Here is a 20,662-nt window from a genome sequence, read left to right on the forward strand (position 1 = left end):
GAAATTGGGGGGATTTTGGGGGGTATTTTGGGGGATGTAAAGGGGGGTTGGGGGGGAATTTGGGGAAATTGGGGGGGTTTTAGGGGATTTGAGGGAAATTGGGGGGATTTTGAGGGGTTTGGGGGGAATTTGGGGATATAAAGGGGGTTTGGGGGGGATTTTGGGGGATGTAAACGGGGTTTGGGGGGGATTTTGGGGGATGTAAACGGGGTTTGGGGGGGGTTTTGGGGAAATTGGGGGGAGATTTGTGGAAATTGGGGGGTTTTGGGGAAATTTGGGGGATTTTGGGGGGGTTTGCGGAAATTGGGGGGGTTTGGGAAATTGGGGGGATTTTGAGGGGTTTGGGGGGGATTTTGGGGGATATAAAGGGGGTTTGGGGGGGGTTTGGGGAAATTGGGGGGATTTTGGGGGGTATTTTGGGGGATATAAAGGGGGGTTGGGGGGGGGATTTGGGGATATTGGGGGGCATTGGGGGGGATTTTGGGGGATATAAAGGGGATTTGGGGGGGTTTCAGGGGATTTGAGGGAAATTGGGGGGGATTTGGGGAAATTGGGGGGGGAATTTGGGGAAATTGGGGGGGATTTTGAGGGGTTTGGGGGGATTTTGGGGAATGTAAAGGGGGTTTGGGGGAGATTTTTGGGGGTATAAAAGGGGATTTGGGGGATTTTGGGGAAATTAGGGGGGGTTTGGGGAAATTGAGGGGATTTTGAGGGGTTTGGGGGGGGATTTGGGGATATAAAGGGGGTTTGGGGGGATTTTGGGGAAATTGGGGGGGTTTTGGGGAAATTGGGGGGGATTTGGGGGTTTGGGGGGCATTTGGGGGGATCTGGGGAAATTGAGGGGGATTTGGGGGGGTTTTGGGGAAATTGGGGGGGATTTTGGGGGGTATTTTGGGGATATAAAGGGGGTTGGGGGATTTGAGGGATATTGGGGGGCATTTGGGGGGCTTTTGGGTGGCTTTTGGGGGGTATTTTGGGGGATATAAAGGGGATTTGGGGGGGATTTGGGGAAATTGGGGGGAATTTGGGGAAATTGGGGGGGGTTTGGGGGGGATTTGGGGAAATTGGGGGGGATTTTGGGGGGTATTTTGGGGGATATAAAGGGGATTTGGGGGGTTTTGGGGAAATTGGGGGGATCTGGGGAAATTGGGGGGGGAATTTGGGGAAATTGGGGGGGTTTTTGGGGAAATTGGGGGGGGTTTGGGGAAATTGGGGGGGATTTGGGGAAATTGGGGGAATTTTGGGGGGTATTTTTGGGGATATAAAGGGGGTTGGGGGGGTTTTGGGGTTTGGGGGGATTTTAGGGAATTGGAGGGGATTGGGGGGGATTTGGGGAAATTGGGGGGGATTTTGAGGGGTTTGGGGGGGATTTTGGGGGATGTAAACGGGGTTGGGGGGGATTTTGGGGAAATTAGGGGGGAAGTTTGGGGAAATTGGGGGGATTTTAGGGGATTTTGGGGAAATTGGGGGGGGTTTTGGGGGGTTTTGGGGAAATTGGGGGGGATTTTGAGGGGGTTTGAGGGGAATTTGGGGACATTGGGGGGGATTTTGAGGGGGTTTGAGGGGGATTTGGGGAATTGGGGGGGGATTTGGGGGGATTTTGGGGGTATAAAGGGGGTTTGGGGGGGATTTGGGGAATTGGGGGGGATTTTGAGGGGTTTTTGGGGAAATTGGGGGATGTAAAGGGGGTTGAGGGGGGATTTGGGGAATTGCGGGGAGATTTGGGGAAATTGGGGGGGAATTTGGGGAAATTGGGGGGGGAATTTGGGGAATTGGGGGGGGATTTTGAGGGGTTTGGGGGAATTTTGGGGGAATAAAGGGGGTTTGGGGGGGATTTGGGGAATTGGGGGGGTTTGGGGAATTGGGGGGATTTGGGGGATTTTGGGGAAATTAGGGGGGTTTGGGGGGATTTTGGGGGTGTAAACGGGGTTTGGGGGGGATTTGGGGATATTGGGGGGCCTTTTGGGGGTATTTTGGGGGATATAAAGGGGATTTGGGAATTGGGGGGATTTGGGGAAATTGGGGGGGATTTTAGGGGATTTTGGGGAAATTTGGGGGATTTGGGGAATTGGGGGGGATTTTGGGGCAATTGGGGGGGAGTTGGGGAAATTGGGGGGATTTTGGGGAAATTTGGGGGGATTTGGGGAAATTGGGGGGGATTTTGGGGCAATTGGGGGGGATTTGGGGAAATTGGGGGGGATTTTGGGGGATGTAAACGGGGTTTGGGGGGGAATTTTGGGAGTATAAAAGGGGGTTTGGGGGGGATTTGGGGGATGTAACGGGGTTTGGGGGGGATTTGGGGAAATTGGGGGGGATTTTGGGGGATATAAAGGGGGGTTGGGGGGGTTTGGGGAAATTGGGGGGGGATTTGGGGAAATTGGGGGGGATTTTGAGGGGTTTGGGGGGGATTTTTGGGGGATGTAAAGGGGGTTTGGGGGGGATTTTTGGGCGTATAAAAGAGGTTTGAGGGTATTTTGGGGGATGTAAAGGGGGTTTGGGGAAATTGGGGGGATTTGGGGAAATTGGGGGGGATTTTGGGGGGTATTTTGGGGGATATAAAGGGGGTTTGGGGGGATTTGGGGAAATTGGGGGAATTTGGGGAAATTGGGGGGGTTTTGGGGAAATTGGGGGGGATTTGGGAAATTGGGGGGGATTTTGAGGGGTTTGGGGGGATTTTGGGGGATCTGGGGAAATTGGGGGGGTTTTGGGGAAATTGGGGGGGGAATTTGGGGAAATTGGGGGGATTTGGGGATATCAAGGGGATTTGGGGGGATTTTGGGGAAATTGGGGGGATTTTGAGGGGTTTGGGGGGGATTTTGTGGGTATAAAAGGGGGTTTGGGGGGATTTGGGGAAATTGGGGGGGTTTTGAGGGGGATTTGGGGAAATTGCGGGGAGATTTGGGGAAATTGGGGGGATTTTGGGGGGAATTAAGGAGGTTTGAGGGGTTTTGGGGAAATTGAGGGGAATTTTGGGGGGTTTTGGAGAAATTGGGGGGGATTTGGGGAAATTGGGGGGGATTTGGGGAAATTGGGGGGGATTTTGAGGGGTTTGGGGGCGATTTTGGGGAATGTAAAGGGGGTTTGGGGGGGATTTTTGGGGGGATTTTGAGGGGTTTGGGGGGATTTTGGGGGATGTAAACGGGGTTTAGGGGGGTTTGGGGAAATTGGGGGGCTTTTGGGGAAATTTGGGGGGGATTTGAGCAAATTGGGGGGGATTTTGAGGGGTTTAGGGGGATTTTGGGGAATGTAAAGGGGGTTTGTGGGGGATTTTGGGGAAATTGGGGGGGGTTTGGGGAAATTGGGGGATTTGTGGGTTTTGGGGTTTGGGAGGAATTTGGGGAAATGGGGGGATTTTGGGGAAATTGGGGGGGTTTTGGGGTGATTTTGGAGGGGATTTTGGGGGTTTTAGGGGGATTTTGGGGAATTTGGGGGGTGGTTTTGGGGGGGTTTTTCGTGTCCACAGCAGAATTTGGGGTGGGGGTGGGTTTGGGCATTGTGGAGGTGATTTTTGGGGTGATCCCAACCTGATTTCCCCATTTTTGGGGTGTCCCCCCTTCCTCAGCTCACTGGCTCAGCATTGAGGGGGTGCAGCCGGCGATCCCCGAAAACCCCCCGCCAGGTGAGACCCCAAAACCGCCCAAAATCACCCCAAAATCACCCCAAAATCACCCCAAAACCACCCCAAAAATATCCCAAAAATCACCCCAAAAATATCCCAAAATCACCCCAAAAATATCCCAAAAATCACCCCAAAAATCACCCCAAACCACCCCAAAAATATCCCAAAATATCCCAAAAATCACCCCAAAAATATCCCAAAATCACCCCAAATCACCCCAAAATCACCCCAAAAATATCCCAAACCACCCCAAAATCACCCCAAAAATATCCCCAAAATCACCCAAAAATCACCCCAAAAATCACCCCAAAACCACCCCAAAATCACCCCAAAAATGTCCCAAAATCACCCAAAATCACCCCAAAAATATCCCCAAAATCACCCCAAAAATATCCCAAAATCACCCCAAAAATCACCCCAAAATCACCCCAAAATCACCCCAAAAATCACCCCAAAATCACCCCAAAAATATCCCAAAACCACCCCAAAAATATCCCAAAATCACCCCAAAAATATCCCCAAAATCACCCCAAAAATATCCCCAAAATCATCCCAAAAATACCCCAAAAATATCCCAAAATCACCCCAAAATCACCCCAAAAATATCCCAAAAATCACCCCAAAACCACCCCAAAAATATCCCAAAAATATCCCAAAAATCACCCCAAAATCACCCCAAAATCACCCCAAACCACCCCAAAAATATCCCCAAAATCACCACAAAAATATCCCAAAAATATCCCCAAAATCACCCCAAAAATATCCCAAAAATCACCCCAAAAATATCCCAAAAATATCCCCAAAATATCCCAAAAATCACCCCAAAATCACCCAAAACCACCCCAAAACCACCCCAAAAATATCCCCAAAATCACCCCAAAATCACCCCAAAAATATCCCAAAAATATCCCAAAAATCACCCCAAAAATATCCCAAAAATCACCCCAAAAATATCCCAAAATCACCCCAAAAATATCCCCAAAACCACCCAAAATCACCCCAAAAATATCCCAAAATCACCCCAAAAATATCCCAAAAATCACCCCAAAAATATCCAAAATCACCCCAAAATCACCCAAAACCACCCCAAAATCACCCCAAAAATATCCCAAAATCACCCCAAAAATATCCCAAAATCACCCCAAAATCACCCAAAACCACCCAAAATCACCCCAAAAATATCCCAAAATCACCCCAAAAATATCCCAAAATCACCCCAAAATCACCCAAAACCACCCAAAATCACCCCAAAATCACCCCAAAATCACCCCAAAATATCCCAAAAATCACCCCAAAATCACCCCAAAAATATCCCCAAAATCACCCCAAAAATATCCCAAAATCACCCAAAATCACCCCAAAAATATCCCCAAAATCACCCCAAAATCCCCCAAAATCACCCCAAAATTATCCCAAAATACCCCAAAAATCACCCCAAAAATATCCAAAAATCACCCCAAAAATATCCCAAAATCACCCCAAAATCACCCAAAAATATCCCAAAAATCACCCCAAAAATATCCCCAAAATCACCCCAAAATCACCCCAAAATCACCCAAAACCACCCCAAAAATATCCCCAAAATCACCCCAAAAATATCCCAAAATCCCCCAAAACCACCCCAAAAACCACCCAAAAATATCCCCAAAATCACCCAAAAAATATCCCAAAATCCCCCAAAAACCACCCCAAAAATATCCCCAAAAATATCCCCAAAAATATCCCAAAAATCACCCCAAAACCACCCCAAAATCACCCCAAAAATACCCCAAAAATCACCCCAAAATTATCCCAAAAATATCCCAAAAATCACCCCAAAAATATCCCAAAAATATCCCAAAAATATCCCCAAAATCACCCCAAAAATATCCCAAAATCACCCAAAATCACCCCAAAACCACCCCAAAATCACCCCAAAATCACCCAAAACCACCCCAAAAATATCCCAAAAATACCCCAAAAATCACCCCAAAAATATCCCAAAAATATCCCAAAAATCACCCCAAAAATATCCCAAAAATACCCCAAAAATCACCCCAAAAATATCCCAAAATCACCCCAAAAATATCCCAAAATCACCCCAAAAATATCCCCAAAATCACCCAAAATCCCCCCAAACCACCCCAAAAATATCCCAAAATCACCCCAAAAATATCCCAAAATCCCCCCAAACCACCCCAAAAATATCCAAAATCACCCCAAAAATATCCCAAAATCACCCCAAAACCAACCAAAATCACCCCAAAATCACCCCAAAACCACCCCAAAATTATCCCAAAAATCACCCCAAAAATATCCCAAAATCACCCCAAAAATATCCCAACGTCACCCCAAAATCACCCCAATCCACCCCAAAATCACCCCAAAATCACCCCAAAAATATCCCCAAAAATCACCCCAAAAATATCCCAAAAATCACCCCAAAAATATCCCAAAAATCACCCCAAAACCACCCCAAAAATATCCCAAAAATATCCCAAAACCACCCCAAAACCACCCAAAATCACCCCAAAAATATCCCAAAAATCACCCCAAAAATATCCCAAAAATCACCCCAAAATCACCCCAAAACCACCCCAAAAATATCCCAAAAATCACCCCAAAAATATCCCAAAAATATCCCAAAATCACCCAAAATCACCCAAAAAATATCCCCAAAATCACCCCAAAAATATCCCAAAAATATCCCAAAACCACCCCCAAATCTGGGGGTTTTCTCCCCCCCCTCCCATTTTGGGGTCCCCATTTTTTTGCCCCCAGCCCCATTTTTGTGCCCCCCAGCCCCAATTTTGGGGTCCTCATTGATATTTTGGGGTCCCCATTGATATTTTGGGGTGCCCCTGACCCCATTTTGTGCCCCCAGACCCATTTTTTTGCCCCCATCCCCAATTTTGGGGTCCCCTTTGATATTTTGTGCCCCCAAACCCCATTTTTTTGCCCCCAGCCCCCATTTTTTTGCCCCCAGCCCCAATTTTGGGGTCCCCATTGATATTTTGGGGTGCCCATTGATATTTTGGGGTCCCCATTGATATTTTGGGGTCCCCAAACCCCATTTTTGTGCCCCCCAAACCCCATCTTTTTGCCCCCAGCCCCATTTTTTTGCCCCCCAGCCCCCATTTTTTTGCCCCCAGCCCCAATTTTGGGGTCCCCATTGATATTTTGGGGTCCCCAGCCCCCATTTTTTGCCCCCAGCCCCCATTTTTTGCCCCCAAACCCCATTTTTTTGCCCCCAACCCCATTTTTTGCCCCCCAGCCCCATTTTTGTGCCCCCCAGCCCCAATTTTGGGGTCCCCATTGATATTTTGGGGTCCTCATTGATATTTTGGGGTCCCCAGACCCCATTTTTTTGCCCCCCAAACCCCATTTTTTTGCCCCCAGACCCCATTTTTGTGCCCCCAGACCCCATTTTTTTGCCCCCAGCCCCCATTTTTTTGCCCCCCAAACCCCATTTTTTGCCCCCAAACCCCATTTTTTTGCCCCCCAAACCCCATTTTTTGCCCCCAAACCCCATTTTTTGCCCCCCAGCCCCAATTTTGGGGTCCCCATTGATATTTTGGGGTCCCCATTGATATTTTGGGGTGCCTCAGACCCCATTTTTTGCCCCCAAACCCCATTTTTTTTGCCCCCAGACCCCATTTTTTTGCCCCCAAACCCCATTTTTTGCCCCCAAACCCCATTTTTTTGCCCCCCAAACCCCATTTTTTGCCCCCAAACCCCATTTTTTGCCCCCCAGCCCCAATTTTGGGGTCCCCATTGATATTTTGGGGTCCCCATTGATATTTTGGGGTGCCTCAGACCCCATTTTTTGCCCCCAAACCCCATTTTTTTGCCCCCAAACCCCATTTTTTTGCCCCCCAGCCCCAATTTTGAGGTCCCCATTGATATTTTGGGGTCCCCATTGATATTTTGGGGTCCCCATTGATATTTTGGGGTCCCCATTGATATTTTTTTGGGGTCCCCAGCCCCCATTTTTTTGCCCCCAGCCCCCATTTTGTGCCCCCCAGACCCCATTTTTTTGCCCCCAGCCCCATTTTTTTGCCCCCCAGACCCCAATTTTGGGGTCCCCATTGATATTTTGGGGTCCCCATTGATATTTGGGGTGCCCCAGCCCCCATTTTTTTGCCCCCCAGCCCCCATTTTTTGCCCCCCAAACACCATTTTTTGCCCCCAGCCCCCATTTTTTTGCCCCCCAGCCCCCATTTTTGTGCCCCCAAACCCCATTTTTTGCCCCCCAAACCCCATTTTTTTGCCCCCAGACCCAATTTTGGGGTCCCCAAACCCAATTTTGGGGTCCCCTCACCCCATTTTTCGCCCCCAGCCCCCAAGGAGCAGCAGAAGGCCGAGGCCACGGAACCCCTGAAATCGGCCAAGCCCGGCCAGGAGGACGAGGGGGGGACCCCAAAATCCAAAGGGCCCGGGGGGGCCGGGGGCGACGGCAAAGGTGGGGATGGGGGGGGTAAAGGGGATTTTGGGGGATTTTGGGGGGTTTAAAGGGGATTTTTGGGGGTTTTAGAGGGGATTTTGAGGGGGTTTAAAGGGAATTTTGGGGGATTTTTTAGGGTTTTTTTTGGGGGGATTTGGGGGGTTTAAAGGGGATTTTGGGGGAATTTTTTGGGGAGTTTAGAGGGGATTTTGAGGGGGTTTAAAGGTAATTTTGGGGGAATTTTTGGGGGGGTTTAAAGGGGATTTTGGGGGATTTTTTGGGGTTTTTTTGGGGGGATTTGAGGGGGTTTAAAGGGGATTTTGGGGTTTTTTTTGGGGAGATTTGAGGGGGTTTAAAGGGGATTTTGGGGGATTTTTTGGGGATTTTTTGGGGGGATTTTTGGGGATTTTTTGGGGATTTTTTGGGGGGATTTGAGGGGGTTTAAAGGGGATTTTGGGGGGGTTTAAAGGGAATTTTGGGGGATTTTTTGGGGGTTCAGGGGGGATTTTGGGGGTGTTCAAGGGGGATCTGGGGAGCTTTAAAGGGAATTTTGGGGGATTTTTTGGGGGGGTTTAAAGGGGATTTTGGGGGATTTTTTGGGGGGATTTGGGGGGTTTAAAGGGGATTTTGGGGGATTTTTTGGGGGATTTGAGGGGGTTTAAAGGGAATTTTTGGGGATTTTTTGGGGATTTTTTTGGAGGGATTAAAGGGGATTTTTGGGGGGCTTTAAAGGGAATTTTGGGGGATTTTTTGGGGATTTTTTGGTGGATTTGAGGAGGTTTAAAGGGAATTTTGGGGGATTTTTGGGGTATTTTTTGGGGGGATTTTGGGGATTTTTTGGGGTTTTTTTAGGGGGATTTGGGGGGGTTTAAAGGGAATTTTGGGGGATTTTTGGGGGGGTTTAAAGGGAATTTTGGGGGATTTTTTGGGGATTTTTTGGGGGGATTTGAGGGGGTTTAAAGGGGATTTTTGGGGGATTTTTGGGGGAATTTTTGGGGGGATTTGGGGGGGTTTAAAGGGAATTTTGGGGGATTTTTTGGGGATTTTTTGGAGGGATTTGAGGGGGTTTAAAGGGGATTTGGGGGGAATTTTTGGGGGGGTTTAAAGGGAATTTTGGGGGATTTTTTGGGGATTTTTTGGGGATTTTTTGGGGGAATTTGAGGGGGTTTAAAGGGGATTTTGGGGGGGTTTAAAGGGGATTTTGGGGGATTTTTTGGGGGTTCAGGGGGGATTTTGGGGGTGTTCAAGGGGGATCTGGGGAGGTTTAAAGGGAATTTTGGGGGATTTTTTGGGGGGGTTTAAAGGGGATTTTGGGGGGGTTTAAAGGGGATTTTGGGGGATTTTTTGGGGTTTTTTTGGGGTTTTTTGGGGATTTTTTGGGGGAATTTTTTGGGGGGGTTTAAAGGGAATTTTGGGGGATTTTTTGGGGGGTTTAAAGGGAATTTTGGGGGGGTTTAAAGGGGATTTTTGGGGGTTTTTGGGGGGATTTTGGGGGGGTTTTGGGGAATTTTTGGGGTTTTTTTGGGGGGATTTGAGGGGGTTTAAAGGGGATTTGGGGGGATTTTTTGGGGATTTTTTGGTGGATTTGAGGGGGTTTAAAGGGAATTTTGGGGGATTTTTGGGGTTTTTTGGGGGGGATTTGAGGGGGTTTAAAGGGAATTTTGGGGGATTTTTTGGGGATTTTTTGGGGGGATTTTTGGGGGGTTTAAAGGGAATTTTGGGGGGATTTAAAGGGGATTTTGGGGGATTTTTTGGGGATTTTTTGGGGGGATTTTGGGGATTTTTTGGGGTTTTTTTGGGGGATTTGGGGGGTTTAAAGGGGATTTTGGGGGATTTTTTGGGATTTTTTGGGGTTTTTTTGGGGTTTTTTTGGGGGGATTTGAGGGGGTTTAAAGGGAATTTTGGGGGATTTTTTTGGGATTTTTTGGGGGGATTTTTGGGGATTTTTTGGGGTTTTTTTGGGGGATTTGGGGGGTTTAAAGGGGATTTTGGGGGAATTTTTGGGGGGATTTGAGGGGGTTTAAGGGAATTTTGGGGGATTTTTTGGGGGGGTTTAAAGGGGATTTTGGGGGAATTTTTGGGGATTTTTTGGGGGGATTTTTGGGGATTTTTTGGGGTTTTTTGGGGGGATTTTTGGGGATTTTTTTGGGGGATTTTTTGGGGTTTTTTGGGGGGGATTTGGGGGATATAAAGGGGATTTTTGGGGGGGTCTTGGAGAGGGATTTGGGGGCGTTAATTGGGGATTTGGAGGTTAATGAGGGATTTGGGGGGTTTTGGGGGGTCAATAGGGATTTTGGGGGGATTTTGGGGGTTTAAAGGGGATTTGGGGGAAATTTGGGGGGTCTTGGAGGGGGATTTGGGGGGTTAATTGGGGATTTGGGGGGATTTTTTGGGGGGTTTGGGGGGGTTTAGAGGGGATTTTGGGGGGGTTTAAAGGGGATTTTGGGGGTGTTTAAAGGGGATTTTTTGGGGATTTTTTGGGGGGATTTGAGGGGGTTTAAGGGGATTTTTGGGGGATTTTTTTGGTTTTTTTGGGGGGGATTTTGGGGATTTTTTGGGGTTTTTTTGGGGGGATTGAGGGGGTTTAAAGGGGATTTTGGGGGAATTTTTGGGGGGTTTAAAGGGGATTTTGGGGTATTTTTTGGGGGGGATTTTGGGGGGATTTTTGGGGGGTTTAGAGGGGATTTTGAGGGGGTTTAAAGGGGATTTTGGGGGGATTTTTTGGGGGGATTTGAGGGGGTTTAAAGGGGATTTTTGGGGGGGTTTAAAGGGGATTTTGGGGGAATTTGGGGGATTTTTTAGGGGGTTTAGGGGGGATTTGTGGGAGGATTTTTTTGGGGGTTCAAGGGGGGATTTGGGGAATTTTGGGGGAATTTTAGAGGGGTTTTGGGGGAATTTGGGGGATTTTTTGGGGGGTTTAAAGGGGATTTTTGGGGGGGTGGTTTGGGATGGTTCAGGGGGGATTTGGGGGATTTTTTGGGGGGTTCAAGGAGGATTTGGGGGGGTTTAAAGGAGATTTTGGGGGCATTTTGGGGGGTTTGGGGACATTTCAAGGGCATTTTGGAGCCCTTGGGATTTTGGGTTTCCCTTTGGGATTTGGGATTTTTTGGGGGATTTGGGATTTTTTGGGAGGGTCCATCGGGGCCGGGGGGGGTCACTGTGATTTTGGGGTGTGGCTGAGATTTCGGGGTCCCCCCTCCCCAAAGGCAACTTCAAGAATCCCCCCCTTATTTTGGAGCCCTTGGGATTTTGGGTTTCCCTTTGGGATTTGGGATTTTTTGGGAGGGTCCATCGGGGCCGGGGGGGGGTCACTGTGATTTTGGGGTGTGGCTGAGATTTCGGGGTCCCCCCTCCCCAAAGGCAAGTTCAGGAATCCCCCCCTTATTTTGGAGCCCTTGGGATTTTGGGTTTCCCTTTGGGATTTGGGATTTTTTGGGCGGGTCCATCGGGGTCGGGGGGGGTCACTGTGATTTTGGGGTGTGGCTGAGATTTCGGGGTCCCCCCCCCCACCAAAGGCAAGTTCAAGAATCCCCCCTTATTTTGGAGCCCTTGGGATTTTGGGTTTCCCTTTGGGATTTGGGATTTTTTGGGGGATTTGGGATTTTTTGGGAGGGTCCATCGGGGTCAGGGGGGGGTCACTGTGATTTTGAGGGGTGGATGAGATTTTGGGGTCCCCCCCCCCCCAAGGCAAGTTCAAGAATCCCCCCCTTATTTTGGAGCCCTTGGGATTTTGGGTTTCCCACAGGATTTTGGGGTTATTTGGGATTTTTTGGGAGGGTCCATCGGGGCCGGGGGGGGTCACTGTGGTTTTGGGGTGTCGCTGAGATTTCGGGGTCCCCCCAAAAGCAAGTTCAAGAATCCCCCCCTTATTTTGGGGTTCCCATGGGATTTTGGGTTTCCCTTTGGGATTTGGGATTTTTTGGGAGGGTCCATCGGGGTCAGGGGGGGGTCACTGTGGTTTTGGGGTGTGGCTGAGATTTCGGGGTCCCCCCCAAAAGCAAGTTCAAGAATCCCCCCCTTATTTTGGGGTTCCCATGGGATTTTGGGTTTTCCTTTGGGATTTGGGATTTTTTGGGAGGTTCCATCAGGGTCGGGGGGGGTCACTGTGGTTTTGGGGTGTGGCTGAGATTTCGGGGTCCCCCTCCCCAAAGGCAAGTTCAAGAATCCCCTCCTTTGGAGCCCTTGGGATTTTGGGTTTCCCACGGGATTTTGGGGTTATTTGGGGGATTTGGGATTTTTTGGGGGGGTCCATCGGGGTCAGGGGGGGTCACTGTGGTTTTGGGGTGTGGCTGAGATTTCGGGGTCCCCCCCCCCCCCAAAGGCAAGTTCAAGAATCCCCCCCTTATTTTGGAGCCCTTGGGATTTTGGGTTTCCCTTTGGGATTTGGGATTTTTTGGGGGATTTGGGATTTTTTGGGAGGGTCCATCGGTGCCGGGGGGGGGTCACTGTGATTTTGGGGTGTCGCTGAGATTTCGGGGTCCCCCCCTCCCCAAAGGCAAGTTCAAGAATCCCCCCCTTATTTTGGAGCCCTTGGGATTTTGGGTTTTCCTTTGGGATTTGGGATTTTTTGGGGGATTTGGGATTTTTTGGGAGGGTCCATCGGGGCCTGGGGGGGGTCACTTTGATTTTGCGGTGTCGCTGAGATTTCGGGGTTCCCCCCCTCCCCAAAGTCAAGTTCAAGAATCCCCCCCTTATTATTTTGGAGCCCTTGGGATTTTGGGTTTCCCACAGGATTTTGGGGTTATTTGGGGGATTTGGGATTTTTTGGGAGGGTCCATCGGGGCCGGGGGGGGGTCACTGTGATTTTGGGGTGTGGCTGAGATTTCGGGGTGTCCCCCCCCCCCCAAAGGCAAGTTCAAGAATCCCCCCCTTATTTTGGAGCCCTTGGGATTTTGGGGTTATTTGGGGGATTTGGGATTTTTTGGGCGGGTCCATCAGGGTCAGGGGGGGGTCACTGTGATTTTGGGGTGTGGCTGAGATTTCGGGGTCCCCCCTCCCCAAAGGCAAGTTCAAGAATCCCCCCCTTATTTTGGAGCCCTTGGGATTTTGGGTTTCCCTTTGGGATTTGGGATTTTTTGGGGGATTTGGGATTTTTTGGGCGGGTCCATTGGGGCCGGGGGGGGGTCACTGTGGTTTTGGGGTGTCGCTGAGATTTCGGGGTCCCCCCCAAAGGCAAGGAGAAGAATCCCCCCTTATTTTGGAGCCCTTGGGATTTTGGGTTTCCCTTTGGGATTTGGGATTTTTTGGGAGGGTCCATGGGGGCCGGGGGGGGGTCACTGTGATTTTGGGGTGTCGCTGAGATTTCGGGGTCCCCCCCCCCTCCAAAGGCAAGTTCAAGAATCCCCCCCTTTTTTTGGAGCCCTTGGGATTTTGGGGTTATTTGGGGGATTTGGGATTTTTTGGGAGGGTCCATCGGGGTCAGGGGGGGGGTCACTGTGTTTTTGGGGTGTGGCTGAGATTTCGGGGTCCCCCCCAAAGGCAAGTTCAAGAATCCCCCCCTTATTTTGGAGCCCTTGGGATTTTGGGTTTCCCTTTGGGATTTTGGGGTTATTTGGGGGATTTGGGATTTTTTGGGAGGGTCCATTGAGGTCAGGGGGGGGTCACTGTGGTTTTGGGGTGTGGCTGAGATTTCGGGGTCCCCCCCCCCAAAGGCAAGTTCAAGAATCCTCCCCTTATTTTGGAGCCCTTGGGATTTTGGGTTTCCCTTTGGGATTTGGGATTTTTTGGTGGATTTGGGATTTTTTGGGGGGTCCATCGGGGTCAGGGGGGGTCACTGTGGTTTTGGGGTGTCGCTGAGATTTCGGGGTCCCCCCCAAAGGCAAGGAGAAGAAGCCCCCCCTGCTGGAGGGGCCGCCCCTGCGGCTGAAGGCGCGCAGCGTGCACGAGCTGTCGGTGGAGCAGCAGCTCTACTACAAGGAGATCACCGAGGCCTGCGTGGGCTCCTGCGAGGCCAAACGGGCCGTGAGTCACCCCAAAAACACCCCAAAAACACCCCAAAAATCGCATAAAAATCCCATAAAATTCCCCCGAAAAATTCCATAAAAATGGCAAAAAATTCCTCAAAAAAACCCCCCAAAAATCGCATAAAAATGGCACAAAAATCACATAAAAATGGCAAAAATTCCCCCCCAAAAATCCCATAAAAATTGCAAAAAATCCCCCAAAAAATCCCATAAAAATCCCATAAAATTCAAATTCAAAAAAAGTTACCATTAAAATGCCATAAAATTCCCCAAAAATCCCATAGAAATTACAAAAAATTCCTCAAAAAAATCCCCCCAAAAATCCCATAAAAATTACAAAAAAATCCCCCAAAAATCCCATAAAATTCCCCCAAAAATCCCATAAAAATCCCATGAAATTCCCCCAAAAAATCCCATAAAAATCTCATAAAAATCCCATAGAAATGGCACAAAAATCAGCTCTACTACAAGGAGATCACCGAGGCCTGCGTGGGCTCCTGCGAGGCCAAACGGGCCGTGAGTCACCCCAAAAACACCCCAAAAACACCCCAAAAAATCCCATAAAAATTGCAAAAAATTCCTCAAAAAAATCCCCCAAAAATCCCATAAAAATGGCAAAAAAATCCCCAAAAAAACCCCCCAAAAATCACATAAAAATGGCACAAATATCGCATAAAAATCCCAAAAAATTCCCATTAAAATCCCATAAAATTCCCCAAAATATCCCATAAAAATTGCAAAAAATTCCTCCAAAAAATCCCCCAAAAAATCCCATAAAATCCCCAAAAAATCCATAAAATTCCCCCAAAAAATCCCCCAAAAATCCCCCAAAAAATCCCATCAAAATCTCATAAAAATCCCATAAAATGGCACAAAATGCCCATAAAAATCCCATAGAAATGGCACAAAAATCAGCTCTACTACAAGGAGATCACCGAGGCCTGCGTGGGCTCCTGCGAGGCCAAACGGGCCGTGAGTCACCCCAAAAACACCCCAAAAACACCCCAAAAATCTCATAAAAATTGCAAAAAAATCCTCAAAAAAAAACCCCAAAAATCGCATAAAAATGGCACAAAAATCCCATAAAAATGGCAAAAACTCCCCCCAAAAGTCCCATAAAAATCTCATAAAAATGGCACAAAATCCCATAAAAATCCCAGAAAAATCACATAAAATTCCCCCAAAAATCCCATAAAATTCCCCAAAATATCCCATAAAAATTGCAAAAAATTCCTCCAAAAAAATCCCCCAAAAAATCCATAAAATTCGCCGAAAAATCCCATAAAAATCCCAAAAATATCCCATAAAAATTGCAAAAAATTCCTCAAAAAATCCCCCAAAAAGTCCCATAAAATTCGCCCAAAAATCCCATAAAAATCCCAAAAATATCCCATAAAAATTGCAAAAAATTCCTCAAAAAAATCCCCCAAAAAATCCCATAAAATTCCCCCCAAAATTCCATAAAAATCCCATTAAATTCCCCAAAAAACCCCATAAAAATTGCAAAAAATTCCTCAAAAAAATCCCCCAAAAAATCCCATAAAAATCTCATAAAATTCCCAAAAAATTCCCCAAAAAATCCCATAAAAATTGCAAAAAATTCCTCAAAAAAATCCCCCAAAAAATCCCATAAAATTCCCCCGAAAATTCCATAAAAACCCCATAAAATTCCCCCAAAAAACCCCATAAAAACTGCAAAAAGTTCTTCAAAAAAATCCCCCCAAAAATCCCATAAAAATCCCATAAAATTTCCCCAAAAATCCCATAAAAATCCCATAAAATTCCCCCAAAAATCCCAAAAAAATCCCATAAAAATGGCAGAAATTTCCCAAAAAATACCCATAAAAATCCCATAAAAATGGCAGAAATTTCCCCAAAAAATACCATAAAAATCCCAAAAAAATCCCATAAAAATGGCAGAAATTTCCCCAAAAATCCCATAAAAATGGCTCAAGAAATCCCATAAAAATGGCAGAAATTTCCCAAAAAATCCATAAAAATCCCATAAAAATGGCAGAAATTTCCCCAAAAAATCCCATAAAAATCCAGAAAAAATCCCATAAATATGGCAGAAATTTCCCCAAAAAATCCCGTAAAAATCCCAAAACAATCCCATAAAAAGGGCAGACATTTCCCCAAAAAATCCCATAAAAATCCCAAAAAAATCCCCAAAAAATCCCATAAAAATGACAGAAATTTCCCAAAAAAATCCCATAAAAATCCCATAAAAATGGCATAAAATTCCCCAAAAAACCCCATAAAAATCCCCAAAAAATCCCATAAAAATGGCCCAAGAAATCCCATAAAAATGTCCCCGAATGTCCCCAACTGTCCCTTGCAGGAGGCCCTGCAGAGCATCGCCACCGACCCCGGCCTGTACCAGATGCTGCCGCGCTTCAGCACCTTCATCTCTGAGGGGGTGAGAGACCCAAAATCCCCAAAATTCACCCCAAAATCACCCCAAAATTCACCCCAAAATCACCCCAAAATCCCTCAAATTCACCCCAAAGTCCACCCCAAAGTCACCCCAAAATCCCTCAAATTCACCCCAAAATTCACCCCAAAGTCCACCCCAAAATTCACCCCAAAATCCCTACAAAAATTCACCCCAAAATCCGCCCCAAAATTCACCCCAAAATCTCTCAAATCCATCCCAAAATCCGCCCCAAAATTCACCCCAAAGTCCGCCCCAAAATCACCCCAAAATCCCTCAAATTCACCCCAAAGTCCACCCCTAAATTCACCCCAAAATCTCTCAAATCCATCCCAAAATCTGCCCCAAAATCCACCCCAAAATCCACCCCAAAATGCTCCCCTAAATTCACCCCAAAATCCCTCAAATTCACCCCTGAATCCACCCCAAAATCCCTGAGATTCATCCCAAAATCCGCCCCAAAATTCACCCCAAAATCTCTCAAATTCACCCTAAAATCTGCCCCAAAATTCACCCCAAAATCCCTCAAATTCACCCCTAAATCCACCCCAAAATCCCTCAAATTCACCCCTAAATCCACCCCAAAATCCCTCAAATTCACCCCAAAATCTCTCAAATTCACCCCAAAATCTGCCCCAAAATTCACCCCAAAATCTCTCAAATTCACCCCAAAATCCCTCAAATTCACCCCAAAATCCGCCCCAAAATTCACCCCAAAATCCCTCAAATTCACCCCAAAATGCTCCCCTAAATTCACCCCAAAATCCCTCAAATTCACCCCAAAATTCACCCCAAAGTCCACCCCAAAATTCACCCCAAAATCCCCGGGATTCACCCTAAAACCTGACCCCAAAACCAGACCCAAAATCCCTGAAATTCACCCCAAAATCCACCCCAAAATCCCTGAAATTCACCCCAAAACCTGCCCTGAAATGCCAAGAACGGCCCCAAACTCCCGGGAGTGTCCCCAATGTCCCCTCACTGTCCCCAATGTCCCCAATCCCATTTTTTCCTGTTTTCCCCCATTTTTTCCCAATGTCCCCAAATCCCAAAAGCGTCCCCAATGTCCCCAATGTCCCCAATCCTATTGCCCCAAATTTCCCCCATTTTTTCCCATTTTTTCCCAATGTCCCCTCCCTCGCCAATGTCCCCAATGTCCCCAAACCTCCTCACTGTCCCCAATGTCCCCAAATGTCCCCAATGTCCCCAATCCTATTTCCCCAAATTTTCCCCATTTTTTCCCAATCCCCATTAATGTCCCCAATATCCCCAAAGTCCCCAATGTCCCCAATCCCCCCAATGTCCCCAACCCCATTTTTTCCTGTTTTCCCCCATTTTTTCCCAATGTCCCCAAATCCCAAAAACGTCCCCAATGTCCCCAATCCTATTTCCCCAAATTTCGCCCATTTTTTCTCAATCCCCCCAATCCCCATTAATGTCCCCAATGTCCCCACTGTCCCCAATCCCCCCATTGTCCCCACAATGTCCCCATTGATGTCCGCAATGTCCCCATGAATGTCCCCCCAATGTCCCCTCACTGTCCCCAATGTCCCCACAATGTCCCCATTGATGCCCCCATTGATGTCCCCAATGTCCCCAGTGTCCCCAATGTCCCCAGTGTCCCCAATGTGCCCAATGTCCCCAATGTCCCCACAATGTCCCCAATCCCCCAATGTCCCCACTGTCCCCACTGTCCCCAATGTCCCCAATGTCCCCAATCCCCCCAATGTCCCCACAATATCCCCAATGTCCCCATGGCCGTCCCCAATGCCCCCAATGTCCCCAATGCCCCCAATGTCCCCAATGTCCCCTGGCTGTCCCCACAATGTCCCCACACTGTCCCCAATGTCCCCATTGATTTCCCCACTGTCCCCATTGATGTCCCCACAATGTCCCCAATGTCCCCAATGTCCTCACAATGTCCCCAATCCCCCCAATGTCCCCAATGTCCCCAAACCCCCCATTGTCCCCAGTGTCCCCACTGTCCCCAGTGGGCCCAATGTCCCCACAATGTCCCCAATGTCCCCATTGATGTCCCCACAATGTCCCCACTGTCCCCACTGTCCCCACTGTCCCCACTGTCCCCAATCCCCACAATGTCCCCAATCCCCCCAATGTCCCCAATGTCCCCACAATGTCCCCACAATGTCCCCGCTGTCCCCACTGTCCCCAGGTGCGGGTGAACGTGGTGCAGAACAATCTGGCGCTGCTCATTTACCTGATGCGCATGGTGAAGGCCCTGATGGACAACCCCACGCTGTACCTGGAGAAATACGTGAGTGACGTCACCCGTGTCACCTGTGTCACCTGTGTCACCTGTGTGTCACCTGTGTCACCTGTGTGTCACCTGTGTCACCTGTGTCACCTGTGTCCCCTCCCATCCTCACCTGTCCTGATGGACAACCCCACGCTGTACCTGGAGAAATACGTGAGTGACGTCACCCGTGTCACCTGTGTCACCTGTGTCACCTGTGTGTCACCTGTGTCACCTCTCTGTGTCACCTCTGTGTCACCTGTGTGTCACCTGTGTGTCACCTGTGTCACCTGGGTGTCACCTGTGTGTCACCTGTGTCACCTCCCTTTGTCACCTGTGTGTCACCTCCCTGTGTCACCTCCCTGTGTCCCCTGTGTCCCCTCCCATCCTCACCTGTCCTGATGGACAACCCCACGCTGTACCTGGAGAAATACGTGAGTGACGTCACCTGTGTCACCTGAGTGTCACCTGTGTGTCACCTGGGTCACCTGGCTGTCACCTGTGTGTGTCACCTGGGTGTCACCTGTGTCACCTGTGTGTGTCACCTGGGTGTCACCTGTGTCACCTGTGTGGTCACCTGGGTCACCTGTGTCACCTGTGTCACCTGTGTGTCTCCTGTGTCACCTGTGTGTGTCATCTGTGTCACCTTTGTCACCTGTGTGTCACCTGGGTGTCACCTGTGTTATCTGTGTGTGTCACCTGTGTCACCTGTGTGTCACCTGTGTCCCCTGTGTCCCCTCCCCGTCCTCACCTGTCCTGATGGACAACCCCACCCTGTACCTGGAGAAATACGTGAGTGACGTCACCCGTGTCACCTGAGTGTCACCTGTGTCACCTGTGTCACCTGTGTGTCACCTGTGTGTCACCTGTGTGTCACCTGAGTGTCACCTGTGTCATTTGTGTGTCACCTGTGTGTGTCACCTGTCACCTCCCTGTGTCACCTGTGTGTCACCTGAGTGTCACCCGTGTGTCATCTGTATCACCTGTGTCACCCGTGTCACCTGGGTGTCACCTGTGTGTGTCATCTGTGTGTCACCTGAGTGTCACCTCCCTTTGTCACCTGCGTGTCACCTGTGTCACCTGTGTGTCACCTCCCTTTGTCACCTGTGTGTCACCTGTGTCACCTGTGTGTCACCTGTGTGTGTCATCTGTGTGTCACCTGAGTGTCACCTGTGTGACACCTGTGTCACCTGTGTGTCACCTGTGTCACCTGTGTCACCTCCCTGTGTCACCTGGGTCACCTGTGTCAGCTGTGTCACCTGTGTGTCACCTGTGTCACCTCCCTTTGTCACCTGTGTCACCTCCCTTTGTCACCTGTGTCACCTGGGTCACCTGTGTGTCACCTCCTGTGTCACCTGTGTGTCACCTGAGTGTCCCCTGTGTCCCCTCCCATCCTCACCTGTCCTGATGGACAACCCCACCCTGTACCTGGAGAAATACGTGAGTGACGTCACCCCTGTCACCTGGGTGTCACCTGGGTCACCTGAGTGTCACCTGTGTCACCCGTGTCACCTGTGTCACCTGTGTCACCTCCCTGTGTCACCTGTGTCACCTGTGTCACCTGTGTGTCACCTGTGTCACCTCCCTGTGTCACCTGTGTGTCACCTGAGTGTCACCTGTGTCACCTCCCTGTGTCACCTGTGTGTCACCTGTGTGTCACCTGTGTCACCTGTGTCACCCGTGTCACCTGTGTGTCACCTGGGTCACCTGAGTGTCACCTGTGTCACCTGTGTGTCACCTGTGTGTCACCTGTGTCACCTGTGTCACCCGTGTCACCTGTGTGTCACCTGGGTCACCTGAGTGTCACCTGAGTGTCACCTGTGTGTCACCTGTGTGTCACCTGTGTCACCTGAGTGTCACCTGTGTGTCACCTGTGTGTCACCTGTGTGTCACCTGTGTCACCTGGGTGTCACCTGTGTTTCACCCGTGTCACCTGGGTGTCACCTGTGTCACCTGTGTGTCACCTTTG

General features: G+C 48.9%; 1 protein-coding gene across 1 annotated transcript in view; it reads left to right on the forward strand.

Moving 5' to 3' along the window:
• Nucleotides 1-3,562: 3,562 nt before the first annotated feature.
• The window catches only part of LOC141727651 (transcription initiation factor TFIID subunit 6-like), a gene marked incomplete at its 5' end in the record, with an annotated part of 34,828 nt that continues 17,728 nt past the window's right edge, over nt 3,563-20,662 (forward strand). Inside the window, 5 exon segments of the mRNA XM_074533917.1 lie at nt 3,563-3,619; nt 7,938-8,060; nt 13,861-14,003; nt 16,347-16,424; nt 18,613-18,714. Coding sequence (XP_074390018.1) covers nt 3,563-3,619; nt 7,938-8,060; nt 13,861-14,003; nt 16,347-16,424; nt 18,613-18,714 — 503 coding nt within the window.

This window comes from Zonotrichia albicollis, unplaced genomic scaffold (genome assembly GCF_047830755.1).
Source record: "Zonotrichia albicollis isolate bZonAlb1 unplaced genomic scaffold, bZonAlb1.hap1 Scaffold_164, whole genome shotgun sequence".
NCBI lineage: Eukaryota > Metazoa > Chordata > Aves > Passeriformes > Passerellidae > Zonotrichia > Zonotrichia albicollis.